The 24,916-nt window shown below is 42.1% G+C and overlaps 2 protein-coding genes across 4 annotated transcripts in view; one reads left to right on the forward strand and one right to left on the reverse strand.

Annotated features, from left to right (window-relative positions):
- LOC106816819 (lambda-crystallin homolog) lies at nt 1-10,386 on the reverse strand. The gene is made up of 5 exons (XM_014821451.1): nt 10,193-10,386; nt 8,585-8,666; nt 5,459-5,587; nt 1,893-1,998; nt 1-357 (listed from the first exon to the last, which is right to left on the reverse strand). The coding sequence occupies exons 1-5, from the start codon at nt 10,267-10,269 to the stop codon at nt 137-139; spliced, it is 615 nt and encodes a 204-aa protein (XP_014676937.1). The 5' UTR covers nt 10,270-10,386; the 3' UTR covers nt 1-136.
- Nucleotides 9,946-24,916, forward strand: part of LOC106816821 — an 18,187-nt gene continuing 3,216 nt past the window's right edge. Inside the window, exons 1-2 of one of the 3 annotated variants that reach the window (XM_014821456.1) lie at nt 9,946-9,970; nt 23,791-23,893. The gene's annotated coding sequence lies outside the window, so the exon portion shown is untranslated. Of the gene's footprint in view, nt 9,971-23,366; nt 23,544-23,770; nt 23,894-24,916 lie in introns of those variants that run through there. The other 2 variants (XM_014821455.1, XM_014821454.1) reach the window with 2 other exon arrangements.

Raw genomic sequence — 24,916 nt, forward strand, 5'->3', positions numbered from 1 at the left:
TTTAAAATGCGAGCGAGAGAGAGAGAGAGAAAGAGTGTAAGAGAGAGAGAGAGAGACAGAACCGAGTACTGAGCGTAGATATTCGCTGACTACGCTCGTCTTGGCAGACAAGCGAGTAACTACTGCTGCTGCATCGTTACTCCGTCTCCATGTCGCGCTTGAGCCTGGCTAAAGCTGACAGCATCTTGTCCCGCCACGCCCGCCGCGCCCCCATCTCTCCAAGCGGCGTCATTTCCTCCAGTTGTTTGTTAATCTGCTCAAGAGATGGCGGTGGCGCTGTGTACACCGGCGTCGGCCCCATGGTGGCGCTCACATGCTCCAGGCCGGCTCCGTATTGGCGCATGCAGTCGACTATGCCTAAACAAGAGAACGCATCTACTTAAAAATATATAAATAAAAATAAAAATAAAGAAATAAGATATAAATATAAAGATATAAATGAAAAATGGCGGTACGAAGGGGCAGGAGTAAGGGTAATCGTAACCAGAATTTAGGTTAAAGGAATATTTACGAGATTTTTGCTCAGAAACCCTCAATCTGAAAGAAATCTCGCAAAATATCGTCTCACCTCACAGCGGCTATATCACTGTTTACACCAACGTTAAAAATTCTCAGATTTTATGCAGTTATATCATAGAAAACTGAACTTGAAGACATCGTACCAACTCACGTACCTAAAATCTAACAAGTGCCGCAGAGCGATAGCGCTCAACTGACGTGTACTGTAGCCGGGTATTCTTCTGATAAACTCACTGGCAACCGAATCAAGTGCGCCCTCCCGCCACCGCGTTGATATGCTTTGCTATACCGGTAGTACAGTAATAAAGATATAGCTGTGTAACTTTAATGACTTCGTTATAGAAACATAGTGTATATATACATAGTAACATAAAATATATGAACATCTGTGTTTAGACTCAGACCAAAATTGCTGCGGTGCGATTAATTGCATCACTGCACCCTGGTCGATGTCTCGCGCTATCACGAGAAAGTCCAGGAAATAGCAGCGGAAATCAAACACAGAACGCAAAATTGTAATCGTGCATCAAAACTATCACTGGTAGTGATTAATACCCCCGCAATACCACTTTGTCGGATGGGAAATGGAAGGTCATAATGTGGCATATGTTATGAGTAAAGAACACACTGAACACAAAAAGATATGACACAATTACAAAAAATTATAATTATAAGACACGGCTTCCATGGCAACGGCTTAACTGACGCACACATCTACACTTCGTATTGATCAAGTGTATGAAGTTTCATTGGAATCTCTTGAAAACTGTGAAAGTAGTTTGCGCCATGAACTTTTTGCAATGGCAAGGGGTAGTATAATCAACGATGAGTTACGGTTTCTATTGCAACGCCTTGACTAACGCACACACAAAATATGTTGCGCACATCTACACTTCGTAGTGATCATGTGTATGAGGTTTGATTGGAATTGCTTAGAAACTGTGGAAGTAGTTCGCGGCACAAAATTTTTGCAACGGACTGACCGACCGCCAGACCGACCGATTGTGAGATCACCCCGATATACCCCCAAAACTTCGTTTGCGGGGGGGGGGTATAATTAACTGCTGATAACCGCCCCGATTATTCGTATCAGTAACCTCACTTTAACTGTTAGAAACTTTTGTTAACTTTGTTTGAAGGTCACGTTACTTTATGCAAACGATCTTACCGTCTACGTTTAGAGATGAGATTATTTGTATGTGACCGCTGTGAAGGTTACGTGAATTTATGCGAACGATCTTACCGTCTACGTTCAGGTATTAGATTATTTGTATGTGACCGCTGTGAAGGTTACGTGAATTTATGCAAACGATCTTACCGTCTACGTTCAGGTATTAAATTATTTGTATCCGTGACCTCTGCAACTATCTTACCGTCTGCGTTCAGGTGGGCCGTCTCTAGAGGACCGAGGAAGGCATATCGCGGTCCGAGACCTGCCCACATCACCTTGTCAATGTCGGCCACACTCAATACTCCATCCTGCAAGGCAACGACGGCGAGCGGATTGAAAGTGATCACGTCACCGTCAATAGTGAAAGTAAACATAAATTATGTCCACTTTTCCACGAAATGTAAGTGATTCTGTTAACTTTTAATGGTTAAATTGCTGAATTAATGCAATATAATTATACTTCGTATTTTGCTATTCCGTTCGATGTGAACAAACACTCGTGAATCATACATTGACCATAGCAAGCATGCAATGTCGTGATTTGTATATCAAATTGCCCAGTTTATTTTTTATTTTTAACTAGTTGAGAGACAATCTCATCAGGTAAAAATTTAAGGATACATTTAGTCCCGTTAGTACTTACTTTTCATGTATAAAAATTGCAAGAAAAAGTTTACAAATATACACCATAGAAAATTCTTGACGTAGGCAATTGAACGACAATGTTGTATTTCGATAGCTAATACTGAGGAACCAAGGTTTACTATATAATATACGAACAACGAATTTATTCCTCGTCAGTCCAGGCTGTCACATTGTTGTTCGACACTGAAAGCGCATGTTACAGTATTCTCACGTGCAGTTACAGTGGCGCACCATTTCTTACACTCGCTCTCACTGTTTACGATAAACTTTTGACCCTCAAGAGGAGGGTTAAACATGGATTTGTTGACTGTTAACAATGGAGTGAACTGCTTTTGCTATTAGAGCCTCCTCCCCTCCCCCTTCCCCCTCCGGAAAGGTCTTAATTGGAACCAAGGGTTCAGGAAAATCGGTGTTGTACCTGTATTACTATTACTATTAGTATTAATTACAATACACTATTACTATTACTAATACTAATTAGAGTAGTATAGTAATTACTAGTAGTACGAGTATTACTAGTAGTATTACTACTACTAGTAGTACTACTACTAGTAGTACTAGTTACTAGCAGGAGATTATAGTAAATTCACAGTCTATGATGCTATTATTAATATAGCTTATTATAGGGCTATTTTCAGCCTAGGTCCTAGAACTAGAAGTAGAACAGTTCCGTACCGCACAATTTATGGGCCTAATCTTTATACGATACCTTATCCTTTGTAATTCTGCCCAGAACAAATATAAGCCTCGTCTACACTACGAAATTTAACTCGAGTTAAGCGTCTATACGGGGCCTTAACTCGAGTTAGCGTTAACTCGAGTTAGCTTAACCTCGCCAGTCGATCCAGGTTAAGCTAACTCGAGTTAAGGCCCCGTTTAGACGCTTAATTTGAGTTAGCGAAAAGTACATAACTCCACGCTAGGCGGCAACACTCGTAATATCGATCGGTAATAATCGCTATCGTATGTTGTCATGTAGACGCTACATAATCGCTAACTCGAGTTAACGCTTAACTCGAGTAAAATTTCGTTGTGTAGACGAGGCTGTAGATTTGTTTTCATTCAATCCCAGATTATTTATGGAGCTACTAACTAGCTCAGAGTAATTAATTGTCTACATTCATAATCCATTTTGGTTCTAAGCAAATAGTTCTCCATTTACAAAGTAACAAGGTAAAGGTGAAGGTAACAAGTGGAAGGTATATATACATCAGGAGTTAATAAAGACAAAGGAGTCTGACACGTATTTGGTACGGATTTCACTACATTTTGTCGTACGAGTTTGATGTGAATAAAAATTCAAATGTATACAAACATGAGCTTCTTTTGTTCACTGGTCCTTATTCTATCTTCCAGTAGTATTACAAACGCTTCCTTCGTTTTGACATAAATCGTACTTTTGCACGGCATGGTTTTCACGTTATTTACCGTCGTGTGGCGAGGCCAAGTGGTAAATTCGCATACACAGCAACTGGAACGAGGCGCGACAGGGATTGCGTCTCCCGTACGTTATCTCCCGAAGAAGTTTTTGTTCGGCTAACAAAGCCGAGTGATGACGACGTTAACTCTCACCTTTATCACATACAGATGGTCATGATAAGTAAGGTGTAAACACATGCATTCGCCTGCAATTGCATAGTAACGCTTGCTATGCAAAACATGTGCGAAAAGCTACAATCAGCTGGAGCGTCAATTTACTCGCTATAAGATTCATACACATCATTCTTCCGTGGGTGAAGTAGTTAAGATATTTTACCAGCTCAGCGTTTATTTAAAAAAACTGCGGGATTTAACCATAAAAACAAGGCATTCTAACTATAGTTTCAATGTAAAATAGTTTTAATTTTTAAACCCAGCATGGGTGCAACGTAACTTAATTTCTAAGCGCATTTTTTGCACTCGGCTAGACTACTAAAAGCCCTGCCGCGCCTCGTTCCAGTTGCTGTGTATGTGAATTTACCGCTTGGCAATGCCACACAACGATAAATAACGTGAAAACCATGTTGTGCAAAAGTACGATTTATGTCAAAACGAAGGAAGCTACACGGTTTGTAATACTACTGGAAGAATAAGGACCAGTGAACAAAAGAAGCTCATGTATACATTTGTATTTGTATTTTTATTTTGAAGCTCATGTATACATTTGTATTTTTATTTACATAGAACCCGTACGACAAAATGTAGTGCAATCAGTACCGAATACGTGTTAAACCCCTTTGTCATTATTAACCCCTGATATACATGTTTGTGTTCTAGAGGTCAAGACACACTGACCAACTGTAATATTTGATAGAACTTAAGGCAAATAAAATATTATTGTATAAACCATTCCTAATTGGCTAGAGCGAGATTCTACGACTTTCACACGGAACATAACAGTTGGTCTTTGGCTGCCGTGTTTTTGCCTTCAGTAGTGCAATCATTACATGAAGATATTTAACTTTAATAATTTCTATGATTGATTTGTAGGCAGACATGCAATCAAATCTTCAGTGGTCCATTTTTTTTATTCCACAGTAGGTACCGCAGCAATGGAGACTAGGCGTGATCCTATAGATGAATTTGTGGAAAGCGTGTTTGAGATGGAAGGTATACATGTTTTTCGTTCTAAGTGCTATAACCATGATATGAAGGGATTTATCCATCATCATTCCTGTGATTGATTTGTAGACACATTCATTTAAAAAAATCTTCAGTGGTCCATTTCTTTTATTCCACAATAGGTACCGCAGCAATGGAGACTAGGCTTGATCCTATAAATGAATTTGTGGAAAGCATGTTCGAGATGGAAGGTATACGTATTTCCGTTCTAGTTCAAGTGCTATAACCATGATATGAAGGGTTTGGGTTAGGGTTAGGGTCATCATTTCAGGGTCAGATTTTAGGGTCTATCATCATTTCTATGATGATTTGTAGACAGACGCATAAATAGCACATATGCTATTGCTAATAAGCTTAAAGGGACAGTAGCCTCTAGGATTTTACTGCATAAAACTGTACTTACTGTATAACAAATTGTCTATACCCACACGTATTTGTTACCGGATACCTAATTTCATTGTTATAATTAATTACACATCAACGCTACAAAATTTGAACGGCGCCATGACACCCGACACTGACGCAGCTTTTCAGGTCGCTAGACGAAGATATTAGCGCCCTCTGTTGAGCTGCGTTCAATGTTCCCCGCAATGTTCCTTCCTTCTCATGTCTCTTGAGCTCGGCCTCTATAAATTCAAATGCTGCCAGGACCTGCGGTGGCCAAAAATGGAAACGACGTAAGCAAATAATTTGGAGGGCCAGTAACATTGGCAAAATACCGGGCCTCTGTGCCGGTGGTTTCAGCCGCGTTAGCGAGTACCTACATTTTTGTTTATAGCTGCACGAATAACAACAACAACGAAACGCTTCCCAAATAACATTGACACTCATTACCAGTGTTTTCCCTGTATTGACACGAGTGAGGCGGGCCGCCTCGCTTAAATTCTCAGCCGCCACACAGAAATTTGTCCAAAACACCGCCTCGCTGACGAAAATCACTGTTCTTCAATAGAACAGTGCTTATAATGCACCAACAAGTGCCGCAGTGCGACAGGGCTCAGCTGGTGTCTGGTATTCTGCTGATAAATTCATTTGTGCATAGCAAGACGTCTTATACATAAGTCTTCTATATTCTTGTTTGACTTTCGTAGCCAATTCGAATAAATCTATCAGCTACACTTTCGCACCCACCTAATCTCTATGGGCTAATTCTAATAACAAGAACAATAATAACAATTCAAATACAAGTTAATGAATGACATTGACGTTGACATGAAATATTTAAACATATGAGCATGGATTTCAAAGTTTACACTATCGACTATAATTTATCAAATAGAATGTAACTAGAATGATTGTCCCAGAGTAATAATAATACCCCCCCCCCCGCTTCGAGATGTTATGGTGCCTGTATGTGTAAATTAGAATTTGTCAACGAACGGCTTCATGGAAAAAATCAGCTGCCACAGAAAGCGCAAGCAAACGCAGAGTGAAACATAAACAACATCAAGCACATATATGCACACACGCACGCACGCACACACATGCACAGAGAGAGAGACACAGAGAGGAAGGACGGCGGGAGGGAGGGATGGAGGGGGAGAGAGGGAGAGACAGTGAGAGACAGCAAGAGATAGACAGAGAGAGAGAGAGGGAGAGAGAGAGCGAGAGAGAGAGAGAGAGAGAGAGAGAGAGAGAGAGAGATAGATAGACAGAGAGAGAGAGAGAGAGAGAGAGATGGATTATAATCACATGTGAGCCGGCAAACAGCTGGCACGAATTAAGGCGGCGGCCAGGGCAATTGATTTTACGCGGGTGGCGGCTGGCCAGTTATGTATAAAGTGGGTGGGAAGTTATGTACGAAATAATCCAATAGATGAGACTCAGCATATGTCATGTATAACCAAATGGGTTTATTTACGAAAAACGGCCATGAAGCTTTCGATGCTGAATGGGCAGAGGGGATGATAGCTGTAGAACTAGCCCTTTAATTGCTCTGCCACAGTGTAGTGTGCCTGTCGCAGAGCGAATGGCTATAGTTCTAGAGCTAAGGGATGTTAGATACAATAATGTAATCCAACAAGTGTACGGCTGTGGGGTGTATAATGTACTATTGTTAATGTACTAATGTCTTAGCGTGGCTGTTACATACAATATTGTAATCCAACGTGAGTACAGTAATGTTAATGTACTCTTGTTAATGTACTAATGTTGTGGCCCTAGGGGCAGCCGACTACTGTATGACGGGCGTTATATAGTTAACGCGTGTTTAGTTGTGTGGATTCATTGCTCGGTCCTGTCCTTAGGCAGATAGCGCATAACATGTGGTACCAGTGGAACAGAACACAGTTATATTCGGTTAACTGTACTGTTATACTTATAGCTTTATTGTTTCTTACTAGCTCACAAACAATTCCCCTGCATTCGGATACGCCGCGGATCTGTATTTATCTCGTATATGTAGCTTACGCTACCTAGCTGGCGTTATAAGTTATCTGGTTTGCCGTTATTGCGATTATCAGTGCAGCGTGAAGCGCTGTTCGTGGTTTAACTAACCACTAGACTAACATTGAAGAATTAACGCGTCGCCGGCTTCGTCTTCTCCTCTCCCCGTCGTCATTTCTTTGCGTAGACTTAGGTAGCCTCCAAGGTGTCTCCCTCGTAGTCACTCCTGGCTCTACTGACCTGAAATCCCGTGGTTCTTTCCTTCCCGTTTTATTCCCCGTACCCGTAGTTCTACCTACCTGAAACCTCAAATGCTTTCTTCTTCTTCCTCTTCTGCTTTTTTTTTCTTTTTTTTTCTTTTTCTTCTTCTTCTTCTTCTTCTTCTTCTTTCCCTACCGGAAAAATAACGCTCTCTGCTGCGGTTCGAGGCGCCTTATATACCTAGCTGGCTGCGCCCCCCCTCCCTACGTGCCGTTGTTAAGTACGCGTCGTCAAAACACTACTCCCAACTCAGATTTCGTGGCTGGTGCAATTGTTTCCCTTGCTGACGCAACTCGTTTCTAAGTAAATCTCGACCAAGTAAAACTCGATCCTGTCTTTAGTCACTGTATGGTTATTCTATTTATACTGCGAGTTCAAACTATCCATCCTGATCTAGTCTACTGCTCATGTGAGTTACACACCCCCGAAATCTCCATACTAATGTCTTAGCTGGGCTGTTACATACAATACTGTTTAATCCAAATTAAATGTACTCTTGCAATGTCTCTCTCCTACTCTTGTTGGGTTACATTATTGTATCTAATGTGCTGGATCTGGATCTGGATAGTTTTCTGCGTATCCCACAGTTACGTGGATAATAACGCAGGGATAGCTATAGGGAATGCTATAGCTAGCCAAACGGTGTGACCTAGCTTGGGTACAGCCAGGTAGTTAGTCTTTTAGCCGAATGGCACTGAGGGTTCATGGTCATAGCTAGAGTCTTTTTGCGCCTTTAGTGGTTCTTTTACGTCCCCATTGGCCTTAGTATTACTGGAGACGCGACCGCCATTTTACGTGGTCATCCGAGCCACGGGAGATTCACAGTCTCCAATGTTGAGAGCCAGGTTTTTACACTTTGAGAAAATTCACTGCCCGGCCGTGATCCGTCGGCGAATGTCTGTCTGTCTGTCACGGAGTGAATGGCTACATGGGCAGAGGATCTGTCAGCGAGGATACGCTGACGGAAGCATCGGCGATCATTAATCTAAGCCGCATGCTCACCTGTTTCTGCTCGACGTCGTAGACGCAGACGGGGTGACCGACGGCGGCGAATAGCATCGACCAGCCCCTGCCTATCAGTCCGCTACGAAGACAAGCCAAGGTTAACACGACAGATCACATTTCGTAATTCTCTCCCTTCCTTTTTAGTTAACTGCGATTTTGAGGCTTTTTCTACTGCGATCCGCAGTGTTGCATGATCTGTTCGTTCGAGCAACTTTCTCTCTTTTCGTCTTCGTTATACTCCACTTGACTTTGAAGACAATTATTTACGAGGTTACGAGGTTACAACGTTATTACTGAAAAGACCCAAGACTCGGGAGCGTAGACACGGTAGATCAAGCAAACATTAGTCATTATTATTAATTGTTGCCCCACATTCTATGTCACATAAGTACGTGACCAATCATCTTCCTAACCTGTGTTTATCTAAATGCATTGGTCGGAGCCATCGCTCCCCTGTGCGACTGCAGTATTATTCAGTAGCGACTGCCACTGCCATTGCGAAAATGAATTGTGGTCAGCGATTATATTATACGATCAGGAGTATACATGAAGACAAAGGAGTAAGACACATGTTTAGTACCGATTTCACTACATTTTTGTCGTACGAGTTCGATGTGAATAAAAATACAAATGTATACAAACATGAGCTTCTTTTGTTCACTGGTCCTTATTCTATTTTCCGGTAATATTCCAAACCGCGTAGCTTCCTTCGTTTTGACAGAAATCGTACTTTTCCACGACATGGTTTTCACGTCATATACGGTCGTCTGGCGAGGCTTAGCTATAAATTCGGTTACTGTCCTATAGACCGAAGGTCCGATAGACCGAAGGCCCGATAGACCGAAGGTTTATTCGAATACGCAGTGGTTACACGTCCGGAATCGGTCGCCTAGCCTCCAGGCTACGCATCCGGACATCTATATTTTTAAACTTAATTTCTAAGCGCATTTCATGCACTCGACTAGGCTACGGCCGAAAAACCCTGGCGCGCCTCGATGCATATGCTGTGTGTGGGAATTTACGCGGGCATGCAGCCCTATAGACCGAAGGTCCGATAGACCAAATATTGCAAAGAGTTAGGGTTAGGGTTAGGGTTATAGTGACATCGGTGGATGTGCGGCATATTCATGTTCGAATACGGCATCAGTATTAAAACCGTTTTACATTTAAACTATAGTTTGAATGCCTTGTTTTTATGGCTGAATCCCGCAGTTTTTTTAAATAAACGCTGTGCTTAAGAACCAGTCCGCACCTGCAGCTACAGCTAGCACACACGCGGCCATTGACCTGTGTGTGCGGTGTGTGCTGTATCTGCAGGTGCGGACTGGTTCTTGCTGCCAGTGGTAACAATAACTACTGCTAAAGGGGTCGTTGTCGTATCAGGTACTACAGATATGTACCCGAGGTACATATATGTATACACAAAGTGTACCAATTCTGTACTAGCAGAAGTGTACCCTTACAAATTTAACCTAACCCTAAACATACCTCCAATAGAAGAATATAAACATAATACTAACACAACCTAAAACTACCTCGCGTACATATCTGTAGTACGCTGATACCGCCACAACGACCCCTCTGCATAACCAACTATAACATAACCTGCCAACGATAGCTATTTTACCCCTTTCTAAATGCTCTTGTCGTAAATCACCATGAGTTTCCGTTGGCGCGGCCATATTAGGGGTTGACTGTCCCGTTGATTAGGTGTGACTACTCCTTTCTACTGTCTGATAAAGTCTTAGCCTAAGGCTAAGGAAGTAATGACACGACAAAGATCAGCTGGTCAAGAAAAAACGGATGAAGCACACGGTCGAGCACTTATATCGAATCCATTTGTTTATTTTGTTTCACTTTTTTTATTTTTAATCTTTACTTCATTTTAACTATTTTTCCCAATATAACTGCACTATTTAATGACTTTATTAAAAAATATGTAATTAATAATATTTTTTTAGTTAATTAATTATTAGTGGATAATTAAATTTAATTAGGTTGGTAGAGTTAGAGCAGAGCACTTAATATCAAAGCTGTGCTTTATATGCTCTGGATTAGAGTTAGGGTTGGGGTTAGGGTTAGGAATGTAGGGCGTAGCTGCGGTGGTTCTGGGATATTGGTTCTAGGGCGGTTTGAGGTATGGAAATAGAGTGCTTACCAAGACGAACAACAGACCAAAAACGCACCCGGCAGTTAGATGCGATAGAATGAGACCCCTACCTAGGCGCACTTAGGCATAAGAACTATAGGCATTTAAAAAAAGAAACCCTCCCAACGCCTAACCCTAACCTAACCTAAACCCTAAACCTAACCTAAACCCCCTAACATGCGACTTGCCCTCTTTCGCACACCTCCCGCCCCCCCCGCCCCCCCCCCCTCCCCCGACCACACCCCCACGGGCCACCGACCCCCGCTCCCCTCTCGCGTACGCCTCCCACCCCCGCGCCGGCCCCACCCCCTAACCCCCTCCTCCAACCGATCCCCAACCTCCTAAAATAAAAATTTTTTATTATAATTCAAATGCTATAAGCCATATCATATCGCATCCTTTCCTGTCGCTTTTGCACCAAAAACATCCTTAACAAGCTTTTGCCGATGTCAATCGCAGCGCCACCTATCCGCGAAACAACGTTAAGCTTAACAAATATGCTCAACCATGTGCTCAACCATAGTGTTAGCAGATTTTTTCTCCGTGAAAAGACTAACTGTCTTTGGTACATGTATATTATCATCTTGAATTAAGCCTAGTGCAATAAAGATTTAATAAATAATAAACTAATAATAACGTGAACTGACAATATTGTGATGTGGCGAGAAGTGAATCAACAGCACTTGGACGCGTTTCAACCTCATAAACCCACAATCGACTCCGTACACTAAATTGACTACGTCACGAATTTTCTACTGGTAATAAAGTTGTAAAAAAAATTTCCGCATTTTTTTACCGATAAAAGTAAAACCATAACGAGAACTAACGTATCGTTCAAATTCTTACACTGATCAAGACTTGTTTCTCAACTAATATAAAAATGCCAAAAAAACCTAAACCAATTCGAATTAATGTTTCCAATTAATTGCTTGCCATATGGCTACTGTATGAGTCACAGTGTAGTGTGATCGAACCAATATTAGTAATATAGGAAGTATATATGCCAGCAATTTAACCATAAAAAGTGAACAGAATATTTTATTATTTGTCGTAAAAAGTGAAAGTATATTTTTTACTTTTTTTACTATGTTCACGGTGACGTAATCAGCTATAATGATATATAAACACAAATGTATTCAACTGCTCACTTCGATGCTTCTATTATTGCTCTATCGACAGTCACTGCCAGGCCCGTTAGTGGCCTCCGCAAAAAGTGCCAGCTGCAGAATACTGTATCGCCGTCGGCGTTAGGGTATCTCCCCCCGAAAATATGTTTGAATGTAGAGCCGTGGAAATGGCATTTCTGGCATGTCTTTCAGGCGTATGTTGAGGAAGCAGGGTCTGGTAAAGTCAACCACATCTGATCATTTTAAAGAATCAAATTTGTAAATTTCAAAGAGGAATGTAGCTAAAGCTGATGTTTGACTAAAGTATCTAAAATAGAATATTATGAGTATAATACATAATAAAACCTTTATTACAAAATTGTATATCACATTTGATGAAAAATAAGCCTATTTTCAATCTGCATTTATACTTTCACTATTACATTTGTATGTTTTGAAGTTTGAATTTGAATAGGCACATTGTCAGATTAAATACACATTCCAAATCTTAGAGCACTAATAAACACCTCTAATTGATCAGTATTAATAGTAATACCAGACAGTCCAGTCAGATAACTTGTCATTTTATTAATTTTTATTTCAATTTTATCTTTTCTGCCTGGATGGCAACTTACAAATTCTGAAATTACATTTTGTTCATCTACCTTATCTAACATGTCTCGATGGACATGCATGACCATTGCATTGTTGACCTTAACTGGTCGTGCTCGGTCGGGGGGGCACTCCATATATATTGCATGGTAGGTATGTGCCGCGGAGAGACCCCTATTTTCAACCCTAACCCTAAACTTCCGTTCCAGTGCATCGCATTTTGAAGAATATCTCGTTCCAGAGCATTTTAGTTACCATGCAGATCTTACATTTTTGCCGTTCCGGAGACCCTAGTTTTTTTAATATTTCCGTTCCAGTGCATCGTACTTCAGAATACGTTGAAGCCGGGCCGTCAAGGCATGCATGCAACGTGTGTGTGTGTTGTATGGTGTCGTGCGTGCGTGTGTTTCTGTGTGTGCGTGTGTGCGTGTGTGCGTGTGTGCGTGTGCGTGTGCGTACGTGTGCTGTGCGTGCGTTCATCTCTCTCCGGGTTATGTTTTTTCTCCTCTACATAATACAACAATTATTGGTTCAAGTGCTACAGCATAGATTTTAAAGAAAATCACTGTTCCCCCCACAGTTCCGGAGACCCCCTCTTTTAAACGTGTCCAGTGTCATAGCATTGAATTTCAACGAAATCCTAGTTCCGGAGACCCCCATTTTCGAACATAGCCAGTTCCAGAGCATACCCCATTCAACAAACATTAGTTCAAAAAGTTATAAAATTTGACTTCAATTGTCCTTTAAGGTACATGTATAAATCAAACATTGGAGGTGACAAATGACAAATCCACCAACCTTACCGATCAACAACCTTGTAATGGTCAATTCACACATTTGCAATGGTCATGTCCATACAGGATACGCAATAGGGCCTATACCGTAACTAATGTGCACACTTGTTCATACCAAAGTTACACTACAGTCACCCCATCAGAGAGCTCAACATTACCAGTCACACGCACAGCCATACTTCCAACATACCGCAATACTTATATCATACCAAAATTAAATGCTCTATCAGCAACCACGTAAACACATAGGAAAGAATATATTAAAGAGCACAAATCCTAACTTTGCCTAATAAAGGACATAATCACCAAGCTTTCTGGGCTGACGTCCCTCGAGACACTGATCAACCGCCTCCGAGTCCACACAATGCGATAGATCCTCCCCTGGAGGTACTGGGGTATCCACGACAGCAGGAATGCACGTAGAATCTGGGGAACTACCTAGAGTTGGTGGGGTTTTTATAACGCCAGGAATCTCGGGGAGGCCCGGAGGATCACCGGAGCCTGGGGGATCACCGGAGCCTGGAGGATCACTGGAGCCTCGACCAACACTACCCTTCGCTACCGTCGTCTTCATCGGACGAGTCGACATCCGCAGGAGAATACCGTCGTCCACTCTTGACGATGGGAACCTTGTAACAGTCAGACTGTCTGACTCTATACGACTGGCGGCGAAGTTGAGAACCGGCAAACTTTCTAACATTACACCAACTCCCCTCAACGTTTACAACCAGATACCTATCGCGAGCATGTGACTTGTCGCGATCCGATCGCAAATACACCAGATCTCCAATCCCAATATGCCCCGATGGGGGAGTAAGTCCACTAGGCGTTTTAGACATTTCACTTAATGGGTGGTTTGAACACCTCAACTCATGTTGACGCAGTATGATTTGACTGTCGTCAATAGTTATCTGCTTGTGGGTGAACTGGTCACGCTGAGTCCACATTTCCTTAGATGATAACCCCCCATTCCTCAGCCGGGTATTCAATCGTGCAACAGCAATCGCTAACATGACAGGCAAAACAGCACGGCAAGAGGGATCTTGACGTAAGATTTCCTCTTCCAACTCCTGTATCGCCCTTTCGGCTACCGGGTTTTTGTTTACATTCTTAGCTCTACCTAACTCCAACGTAACGCGATGGCGTGACAGGAGTTCATCATTAACCAGTGCGGCAAAACCGGGTGCCGGATCTGTTCGCACAACGGCAGGGGGTCCCTCAAGGGGACATAACTCTATACACAACTGCAAAATCGCATCCCTAAGCGTTTCATGACGTTCGTTCTCCACAAATGTGGCCACGGTATAAGAGGTAACATACTCTCGAACGATCAGAATCATCTGACGCTCACGTCTGATGACATCCGCAGCAAACAAATACCCTACACATTCAGGCGGATCGCCTGTACTTTGTTCACTGGTCATTTGTGGGAATTTCTTGAGAGAAGCACACTGATGACAGCCCTGCGTGACGTGACCTATCGTTTTACCCAGATCCAAAGCGTGGAAATATCGTTGAACAACGGACTTCAACTGGTAAGCGGAAGGATGGTCCAACTTGATATGTAGGGCAGTGAGGAAGCCTTCAAGTGCATGTCTGGGGATCACAATACACTCACGAGATGGGGACAATGGTACCTCATGTCTCACCACAAGTAAACCATCCCTAGACAGGGTAGCTATGCCCAAGTAACGTTTAACGTCTTTGACATTTGTGAGTTTCTTTGACGGCCGAGTACCCTGACGCAGATGAGCGCATGTACGACGCGAATCAGCACATTCTGACTGGATAGCTATAACCAAGCAGACCTAATAGTGAACGGCATTTTGACAGACCCATCCAAAACTTCCTTCGTAGAAACGTGACGCAGAACGGAGTCCTCAATTTGTTGGGCAAACGAACAGACTTGACATACATGATCCTCACACTCCGGTGCGTTACGACTAGCAAAGTCCGATGGTAATATGGCTGACCCGCTAACGTGTCTGACTGACACCTGATACCGACTAGCCGTAGACAAGAATGACAGAACTCTGGGGCTGGCAGAGAACTGACCCCTACACAGCTTCTCATATGCCTGCACACACGGTTTGCTGTCAGTGAGAACACATGCGGTTGCAGAAGACTGAACGATGTACGGGCTGAAATGTTTTATAGAAGCGGCAATCGACAAAGCCTCGATTTCACACGGTAACCAGTTCACCTGGTTCTTGCGTACTTTTGCACTAAAGAACCCGGCAAGTAACACCTTAGACCCCCGGGTAACATACAAGGTGGCCCCCAGACCATATCTCTTGACTGACCCATCTGTAACAATCCAGAGTTGATCCTCTGACCTGGGTAGGGTAATGGAGCGAGTAGTACCTAATGCCTCCTGGGCTTTTTTGAAGGCACTACGTAGGTCATCGGTCCACACAATCAAATCCTTCGATTCCCGTCCCGCAACCGCGTCATCTAAAGGAGCCAACAGAGATGAACTGCCTTGAATTACCCTGGCGAGGACCTTAAACGCACCAACGAAGGAACGCAGACCTGACACCTGAGTAGGAGCACAACACGCAGATAGAGCAGCAACACGATGTGGGCTAGCCCGAATAGTACCCAGTTTCCAAATCCACCTCAAAATTGACATCCGTTTTGGAGCAATAATCGTTTTGGATGCAGACAAATTCAAGCTGCACAGCTCTAAGGCAGACAGCACCCTTTCCCATGCACCGAGTAACTCCTCAGGAGTGTTCCCTCCCACATACAGATCATCAGCCACTTTGGCTACCACACCTTATTCTACCAAGCCGCCCCGCACCCGAAATGTCAGTTCCTCCAGTGCTGTCTCTGAACCGGGTATGCCCATGGCTGAGCGAACGTAAACTCTAACACCCTTGAACGGAATGACAGTACCGCAATACTTCATAGACTCCCGGAAAAGTGGAATCTGGTGAAAGGCCTTCGTAAGATCAGTGGATCTCCACTGATGGGCAATCTGTCTCAGAGTAGAATCGACATCCGGCATCAAAGACGGTTGAGGTTTACTGTACCGACCGACGTCAGCAAACGCTGTGACTAATCTGAACCCGCCACTAGGTTTTTTACAAGAAATGACGGGCTAACATACTCAACATGCAGAGACCCCAATATCCTCCGGTCGCTTGAACGCGCCAATCTTCTCCAGATCGTCGAAGTGATTCTGAAGTTTAACTAGTTGATTGTACGAATATTGGGGTGTCCATCCCTTACGCTGCGGAGGAAGTACAGGGCCCATGTTAACTATGGCCTGAAATGGTCCAACTGCACCGTTGTAACCCTTGAACACAGGATTAAATACGTCGTCATATTTCCGGAGACCGTCTATAAATTTTCCCTTTCACTCCCCCGTTAGTATACTGTCTGGATCAACACGCATTTGATCCAAATGACACACATAACAGTAGACACCCCGGGACTAGCGTGCGACGATGGACATGGATGTGTCGCCGATGCTATGTTAGACTCTCGTGCTGGCCTGAGAACCGTGACCACATCTGATGCCTCCTCCGCCATTGTCCGCCGCACCGTCGCAATGTGTTCATTGCGGCAAAATGTCTTGAGTTCTCCCGTCAAATTTGGTATGCGAACCACACCAGATACACTCGAGACTAAGCCGGGCTGAGGCCAGAGATCAGACTGTTTCTCAGCACATCGGTGGCGCTCAATAGCCAACACATCACCAGAACCGCAAAGGTCGTCTGGAATCTTTACTTCTACGAACCCCCAAGGCCAAACAGTAGTTGTGTGAATGGGTGCACGTATCACATGAGCTCTCCGAATAACGAGTCTGTCACTCGGAGGCTGTAGCAAGTCATATTTGAACACGGAATCATTGCCAACAGTCATTTGGCACTGTGCCGATCAAACTAAAATATCGTTTTGTTCCATGAATGGGATACCCGCCAAAATATCCGTGTCCAAATTCTCCACGACCAAGCCTTTAAACTGAAGTTTATGTCCATCACGAGTGAAAAACAAACGAGTCTCCCCCATCACTTTCAATGGGGATGACCCATCAGCCTGGTGAGCGGACTGCGAACTGCTAGAAATGTTGGTGCCTATGCTCACAGCAGTAGACGCACGTATCATATTCCCAGTTGCCCCACTGTCCATGGTCACACGAACTGGGTGATAGGCACAAAACACATCAAGATATGGTGACTGGCGGATCTGAACTCTGCCGACAGTTTCTTCCAAATAACGGTCACCTCTCATCACACTCATCTTGGACCTCGTGGCCGTCCGACCTGACTACGTCAGATGAGCTAATAAAATGGGCGCCTGTCGACTTGAATCCAAAATGTAAATGGATCGTCTGTCATATGTTCTCAATGGAAGTAGAGTTCTTCACAATAGTATTGCGAGATATAACCGGGCAGTAATTGGCCACTTGTTTCAGCATCAATTCAAGCATGCTTACTTTTTGTTGTGCCATACGCCGGTTATTACCCGGTACGTCTCCATCGTCATCCACAAACCCCCGGAGCGGAGCATTACGTGTATTTTTCTCCCAATCGACGCCATCAACAAGAAATTGGGCAAAATTTGCAAATGTATATTTGCAAATGTCTCCTTTGCAAGTTCTGTCTCCAAGGCTCGAAAGAGTTCACAGTTTCAATTTTGCTCAAACACCACTGCTTCGGTGCCCGAGTCGCCGCCATCTCGGAAAAGTCAGCCCGCCGGTATAGTGCGTCCACAGCAATTTCAATTTACGGTGTGACTAATGCATAACTGCGATGCTAGTGTACAGACACACAATGTCCAGATCGAACTTTATCTCCAGAGACGTGAAGTCGGGAACCGCTGCCACCACGCCAATATAGTCGAAAGAACACTAGACTTACACAAACACACTACACGTCAGGATTATTACTTGATCCGACACGAAGGAGCAAGTGACAACATACGTGCACGCGTAGTACACGTCAATACCAAATACGGTATTGTCTACGCACGTAACTTCCTGTAGTGACTGCCTGGCGTTGGCTATAATCTCTGTGACGCTTGAATTTATGGAAGTACGAAAAGTCTAACGCTAGCTGGACACTATCCATAGTATCCGACCCGAGCGCGATCGGGAGGCTTACGTCTGGATTGGGAGGCTTAAGTTTGGCTCGAGAGGCTTAAGTTTGGCTCGGGAGGTCATTTTGGCACGATTCGAAATTTGAATCGAGAGCAGAGCGGGTCGTATAGTGTGCGAGTGCTTACTACGCGACTCGGATAGTGTGTGTGGCCATCCGACCCGCCGCCGAGCGCTGAAGAAAATTGACCAATCACAGATTGGATTTAACTTCATTTTGAAAAAAATGCTGGAAGTGCGTTTGCTTGCTGCTAGGGGAAACACTCCCGACCCTTAGTACACGCTAAATCCACTTGGAACGCCACGAGAGTGCAATGGTTTGCGCCAACTTTGAGTCAGACAGTGTGCGGTGGCCTCCCGATCGATCAGGAGCGGGTCGTATAGTGTGCGAGGGCTTAGTGCTGTGCACAGTGCAAAATCGTAGAGTGTGCGGCTAGCATAATTAATTAGCAATTATTCACGCGAGGTAATGCCCATAGGCTTAAATACAGACGCGGCCATACTGCCGGTAAGAAAGTGCAGTTACTATCACATGGAGCGAACGAGTTGAGGTACATTTCGAAAAATCTACAGATACATATAAACACTAGACCGAATAATTCTGTCCCATATAATCTTTTTTATATATTGGTGAGGGTTATTGGGGCCAATAACCCGCACCAAAATATAAAAAAAGTTATCTGGGACAGAATTATTCGGTCTAATATAAACACCTATCTTGGCTATGGTCTCTGTGAATTTTGAGTTTATGGGCGTACGTACGAGAAGTCTAATTAATTAGCGATTATTCACGCGAGGTAATGCAGTATTAGACTCTACGCTGCTGCTGCTAAGACGCTGCCGTATTGATGTGTAATGTCGGTTAACGAGATGCGGTACTTTTTTCATCACGGTCGGCAAATTAGGCGAGTAGTCATGTGTGTACGGATTTGGATCGGCGGGGAAATTGGAACGGCCTGGAATCGGAATCGCACGAATGGGAATGGAGGTTGGGTGAATGGGAATGGCATGTATGGGAGTGGAAGATGGGAGAAAGGGAATGGAATATTGTCACTGACAAAGAATAAAAGTGTCAATGACACTGTAGCTCACATTGGGTGTGATAGAAGAGGGAGGGGGATATATAAAGCAAGAGTATATATGGGAGAACTCCCATTATATAGCATATCTCCAATTATATACTCTTGATAATGATATATATGCGTAATTTTTGATGCGAAAATAAATGTTTGAGATCTGAGTCTGAAATCTGGGCGAGAGATGGCGCTACACCTGAATGATTGCCATTTTGGTTTTCGAATATCGCACAAATAAAAACAATAAAATATTCCAGTCAAATTACTATAACGAAGAATCTAAAACACAATATTACACGTAGGTATGATTGTAGAGTTGTTGACCAGTTAGACGAAATAAACGTAATAGGACGTTGTCATCTCTCCCATAGGAGTAACAACTGTTTTTGGGGCTAGCCTTACACATTCACATACACAAATTTTACAAAATCGAATGAATTAATCTAGATGGTCATTTTCATTTTTGCCAAAAAGTAGGCATGACTAGAAAGTAGGTCGATTGGCGTGCTCCAAAATAAGACGTTCAAATCTTTCCCATAGGAGTAACAACTGTATGCAACTTGAAACATGTGGGTCAAGCGGTTTTTGAGTTATCGTTGACCGTAGGCAGACACTTAAATGCATAGTGAAATTGCCAAAATCTACCTTAATTATTTGCATAATTTTAAAATAATATCAAAACCCGTGTGATGTTTTGGGGCCAGTCCTTATTCATTCACATACCAAAAATGAGCAAAATCCATTAAACCGGAACCGACTTATGACCAATTCCATTTTTGCCAAAAAGTAGGCGGGCTCAAAAACAGGACGTTCAAATCTCTCCCATTGGAGTAACAACTGTATGCAAATTGAAACATGTGGGTCAAACGGTTCTCAAGTTATCGTTGACCGTAGCCAAATGTTGACGGACAGACGGACGAACGGACGGACGTACGACGGACAACGCCCCATGGCAATAGTATAGCTCATCTTGACAATGTCAAGGTGAGCTCAAATTCAGCTAGGAATCAGGTCACATAACCTCATAACCTCATAAGTGATAATCTTCAAAAGTCCTGGAGACTATAACGAAGATGGAGAGAGTGGATCAAGTCGGTAGATCCACACTGCGGATCGCAGCGGAAAAAGTTGTGAATTTGCTATTTACTAAGGATGAAGGCAGTGAATTCCAATACGAAATCACATTGCGTATTTGACAATTTATTTTGCACGTTACAGACCGAGGGCTAATCACAAAAGTGCAATTATATTTATACCTAAATGCTATTTAACCGAACGATATTCATTTTAGGGCAAATTTATCCATATTATAACTGAAACTATATTTCGTTTATAAGATATTACAATCATTTTGCTTTTAAATGAATAAATAAGAAACACCCTCAGTCTGTAGCCTTTAACTGAAAAGTGGTTTTGCGCAACTTATCAGATCATGCGCTTTGAGTGGTGCCACCGTCGTTGTAATCGAACTGTAGTCGTTAGTTTTAAAACATTTTTTAATAATATTTCTAATGGTGATTGAACCATGAAACTTTTTATCTAGCGTAATTTTAACCTAAATTAACTGAAAATAACCCTAGAACCTAGAGTAAACTATCCCTTTAATACGTGGAACTTGTTGTGGAAACACAGATCTACTGTAACAGTATGCCTACAGCCACCAACATATGTAGAATATAAACATGATTATTACTAAAACTTTGGGTGTTTCCTTGAGTGTATTCATTTGAATTAGGCAGTTTGACTGACTATGCATTAAAAACTTGGTCTTTTTCTTCTGCTTCAATAGGCACCACAACTGATATCTACACTGAAAGTCAGCTTGTGCAGAATGATTGTGGTATGGAAGGTGAGCAATTTATCACAAGGCAAATTAATAGAGTGTACCTTAGAATGTTATATAACCTGATGCCACACGTGGACAACTGAAATAGCATCAAAATCTGAGAATTGTAAACATTTTATCTGGATCTCATTACTTGTTAGTATGGGCATCTGTATTTTATGTTAAAATACATTATTTATCACACAGTTATTAATGATAATATCAGGATTTTATTTTTATTTGCGCTTGATAGAATGGTAGTCATATTTCTTTAAAATTAAAATTGAAATATATTAGAAGAATTTATAAAAATATACTCTGTAATTACTGAAATTAACGTTTTATAGCTGTCTCATTTATTTATGGGCATAATAATGACACAATATTCTTTTTTTTCAAATAGCTACTGAAGTACCTATTCAGGATGCAGCTGTCGAAGGTATATAATAACATAATGAGAATTGCATGGGAGCTTGTTAACTCTGTAAGACTAGTAACGTTTTTTTCACTTAAAAGTAAATGTATAGCCACACAAAGAGACATTGGTCTTAAATGTTATGTTATGTTCCAGCGTTGGAAGTCTATATAGACTCCATCATAATGCCACCCGTTATAGCTGAAGATGTTGCTGAAGTGCGCAGTGATCAAGGTCTCGACCGTAGTCGACACACGAAAGAGATGGAGAATTTGAATGACAATTGGGCATCAGTAAGACAACGCCTGCTGAGAGCAACATTGTCAAGAGAAAGTGCAGATGTAAGCTGCACTATGTGCAAGGTTTCACAAGGTATACTTAGTTTCTATAATAATTTATCATTCTTAGGACTCCACCAATTAATTGAGACTTAAAATTGTGTACATAATTTTAAACACATACATGCAAAATTTATACATATTGAACACATAGAAGTAATTCTGCTCTTACATTGCAGTGTTGATAAAAACAAGTGCAGATAAATCTTCTAGAGAGATCATATTTGTCATGAATATAATATGAAATACTTGTTGTTATAGGAATATGTGAAGTCGTATGACCTGGCGATGTAACACAAACATCATAATACAAACACATTGTTATGCGAGATCTATTTATGCTTTTGCAGGTGTCATATACTGCCGGCAGTGCAATGCGTGTTTGTGTGCTGCATGTGACGACGATACACACAATAAGCATCCATTGCACGACAGGAAAATGCAGGCTGAAGGGCAGTGGACCGAGTTGACAACATGCCAACATTACGATCCGGTTGGGAATCGTATCATTGCTATTCGTACGTGCTAGTTCTGCATTTTAGCTGGAGAAGAAGAAATTATATGAGTTTATCAACCCAGTATTGGGTTGTAAATTGAATTTAATGTCATATTTTTTACGTAAATTAATTTCAAGATGTTTCGCCTTCTTGACTAGGTAGCTCGTATCACATTGTCGCAAAAAATTACTCAGTGATGATAATGTATTGGCGTTACATCTTAGAAATGATGTAGTCTTTAATTCCACAGAAAGAGTGCTGCCATTGCGCCTTCGTACAAATTCATTCTGTGGGGACTGCGGCAGTAGCAAGAAGGAGGTGACGGTGGGAGCTGGAGTGTCGGCTGTTACGCTAAATGGTTTGAATATGTCCAGTATAAAGCTAGCAATTGATTTGATAGCATTATAGCAATTTATATGCAAAAATGTAAGATTTATGATAATTTATATTGTTTATATAACAGTCATATGTATATGGTGCGTTTTTACTGTACATACAGGAAGATATGATCTGTATCTCCCAAGATACACCTGTGGTGAGTGTGGCTGTAACACACACCAGCCATCATTGGAGTTACTGGTCAGTAACAGATGGTGGCCAGGTACTCCAGTCCGAGTGTCGGTAGTGTTCTCTGAGGAACTCTTCAGAGCATGGAACTCCTTCCACAATATCTGCCCTGAGTTTCCTGAATCCAGGTTTCTGTCAGCAATCTCTCAGATGTCAAAGGAGTGTGGAAGGGTTAGTTTCAATCATCCTAATTCATATTGTAAGAATATAATCTAAAATTTCATACTGAAACAGACACTTCATGTGAGATGAGCATTGTAAGTGTTTAAGTTATGGTGTATACATTTTTTGTAGAAGGCCTCCATCCCTACTCATGTATTTGGGCGGGCATTTCGAGAATGGAGAAACCTCCAGTTTGAGTTATCCCAGCTCACTACGCAGGATTTCTTGCAATGCCCGGCATGTTCAGAAGGGCAGCATGCTGCACATGCCGATGGCAACATGAAACTTTACCATTTCGCAAATGTTCCAAAGTGAGCCAATTGACCATTGTGTTGCTTTTACATAATTTTCAAAGACATCAACAGAGAAGTAAGTTAACCTACTGTTAACAAATTACTGTTCTAACAGCTGGCACATAACTTTATTTAGGATTAAGATAATCATGCTGAAAAGCTTGTTCTTTTAGCCCATAAACTTTTGTAAATGAACTGAGTGAACCTGTTTGAAAAATGCATTTTATAAACAAAAATAAAATACCACCCATATTATTTATTGCAGAGGTGTGGGAACTTCATACTTTGAGGGGAAGTTTGTTGCAGATAGTAATGTGGTGCAGGAGTTTGTTGGTGCCTACACCAGTTTTCCATCCAGTAAAGAAAAGGTATACTGTACTGTTTTATAAAATATACTCTACTCCTCTACATATAACATTCGATGTTTAACACAGATCGCTGTATAGTCAGTAGACCCTAATGGATTCATTGTCCATGTCTAACCTAGCTGTATAGCATAGGATGCCATAGTCTGCACTACACACATCCCTGAAGATAAATGCTGTCAATCACAAATTCACAGTTGTATAGTTCCCCACTAAATTGTATAATCACTGGCATCAAAAATGTATTCTGAGATATTGTTATAACCAGGCTTTGTTTTGTTATGCAATGATATCAGCCTGCGGTGATTGGACTGCTGCCAGAGTGAACAGTTCATCTCGTAGACCACTGGACGAGACAGGACTAGAAGTTGTGGCCTGCCGGCGTAACATTATGATGGGCAGTTTAAGTATGACGAGGCGCGAGGTCTTCGCGTACCCCCTCTTCCTACAGAAATTTGTTGCCAGTAAAAATGGCAGCAAGTTCTTCTGCACAGACGTGATGTGCCGCTATTGGCCGTGGCTACAGAGAAAGGCAACCTCCTCTGAGGAAGTGCGTGATTTGGTCACGCATATGAAACCCTTCCTGAGTGTTATGCATGCCAATGCGCATGCGTGGCATTGTCAGGTATGTCATGAACTTATAATGGTAGTAAATATACAACATATTTACATTAAAAGCTTTTTTATTAATTTCAGCCTATTGTCATCAATGATTATAATTATCTTCAAAGTATATCAATATTAAAATTTGATTGCCGTCAGTGAACAAGTGCATTTGTTTTCTTTTTGCAGACTGTTTATTTTATAAATAAATATCATTTATATTTTGATGCATTCTATTTTAACAACTAATTTCAGGTGTTATGGAGTGGGAAATGGCAGGAGGGTGCCGCTGCCACCACAGGAGAAGAAACTGAGCAGTGCTTTTCTTATATGTCGCGCTTACGGAGCACAACTCGCTTCATGAGTAAAGCAGGTGATTGAAAGTTCTAGCCGATGTTTTCTATTAACCCCAGCTTACAAGTG

The sequence above is a fragment of the Priapulus caudatus genome, unplaced genomic scaffold, assembly GCF_000485595.1.
Source record: "Priapulus caudatus unplaced genomic scaffold, Priapulus_caudatus-5.0.1 Scaffold1497, whole genome shotgun sequence".
Classification (NCBI taxonomy): Eukaryota; Metazoa; Priapulida; class Priapulimorpha; order Priapulimorphida; family Priapulidae; genus Priapulus; species Priapulus caudatus.

Bases quoted from the DNA above. Each gene is read 5' to 3' on its own strand.
- LOC106816819 (XM_014821451.1), bottom strand. From the start codon at position 10,269: ATGGCCGCGCCAACGGAAACTCATGGTGATTTACGACAAGAGCATTTA. The intron at 5,588-8,584 runs GTGAGCATGCGG...TGGCCACCGCAG, and splicing joins ACGACGTCGAGCAGAAACAG to GTCCTGGCAGCATTTGAATT. The intron at 358-1,892 runs GTAAGATAGTTG...TCTCTTGTTTAG, and splicing joins GGCCCACCTGAACGCAGACG to GCATAGTCGACTGCATGCGC.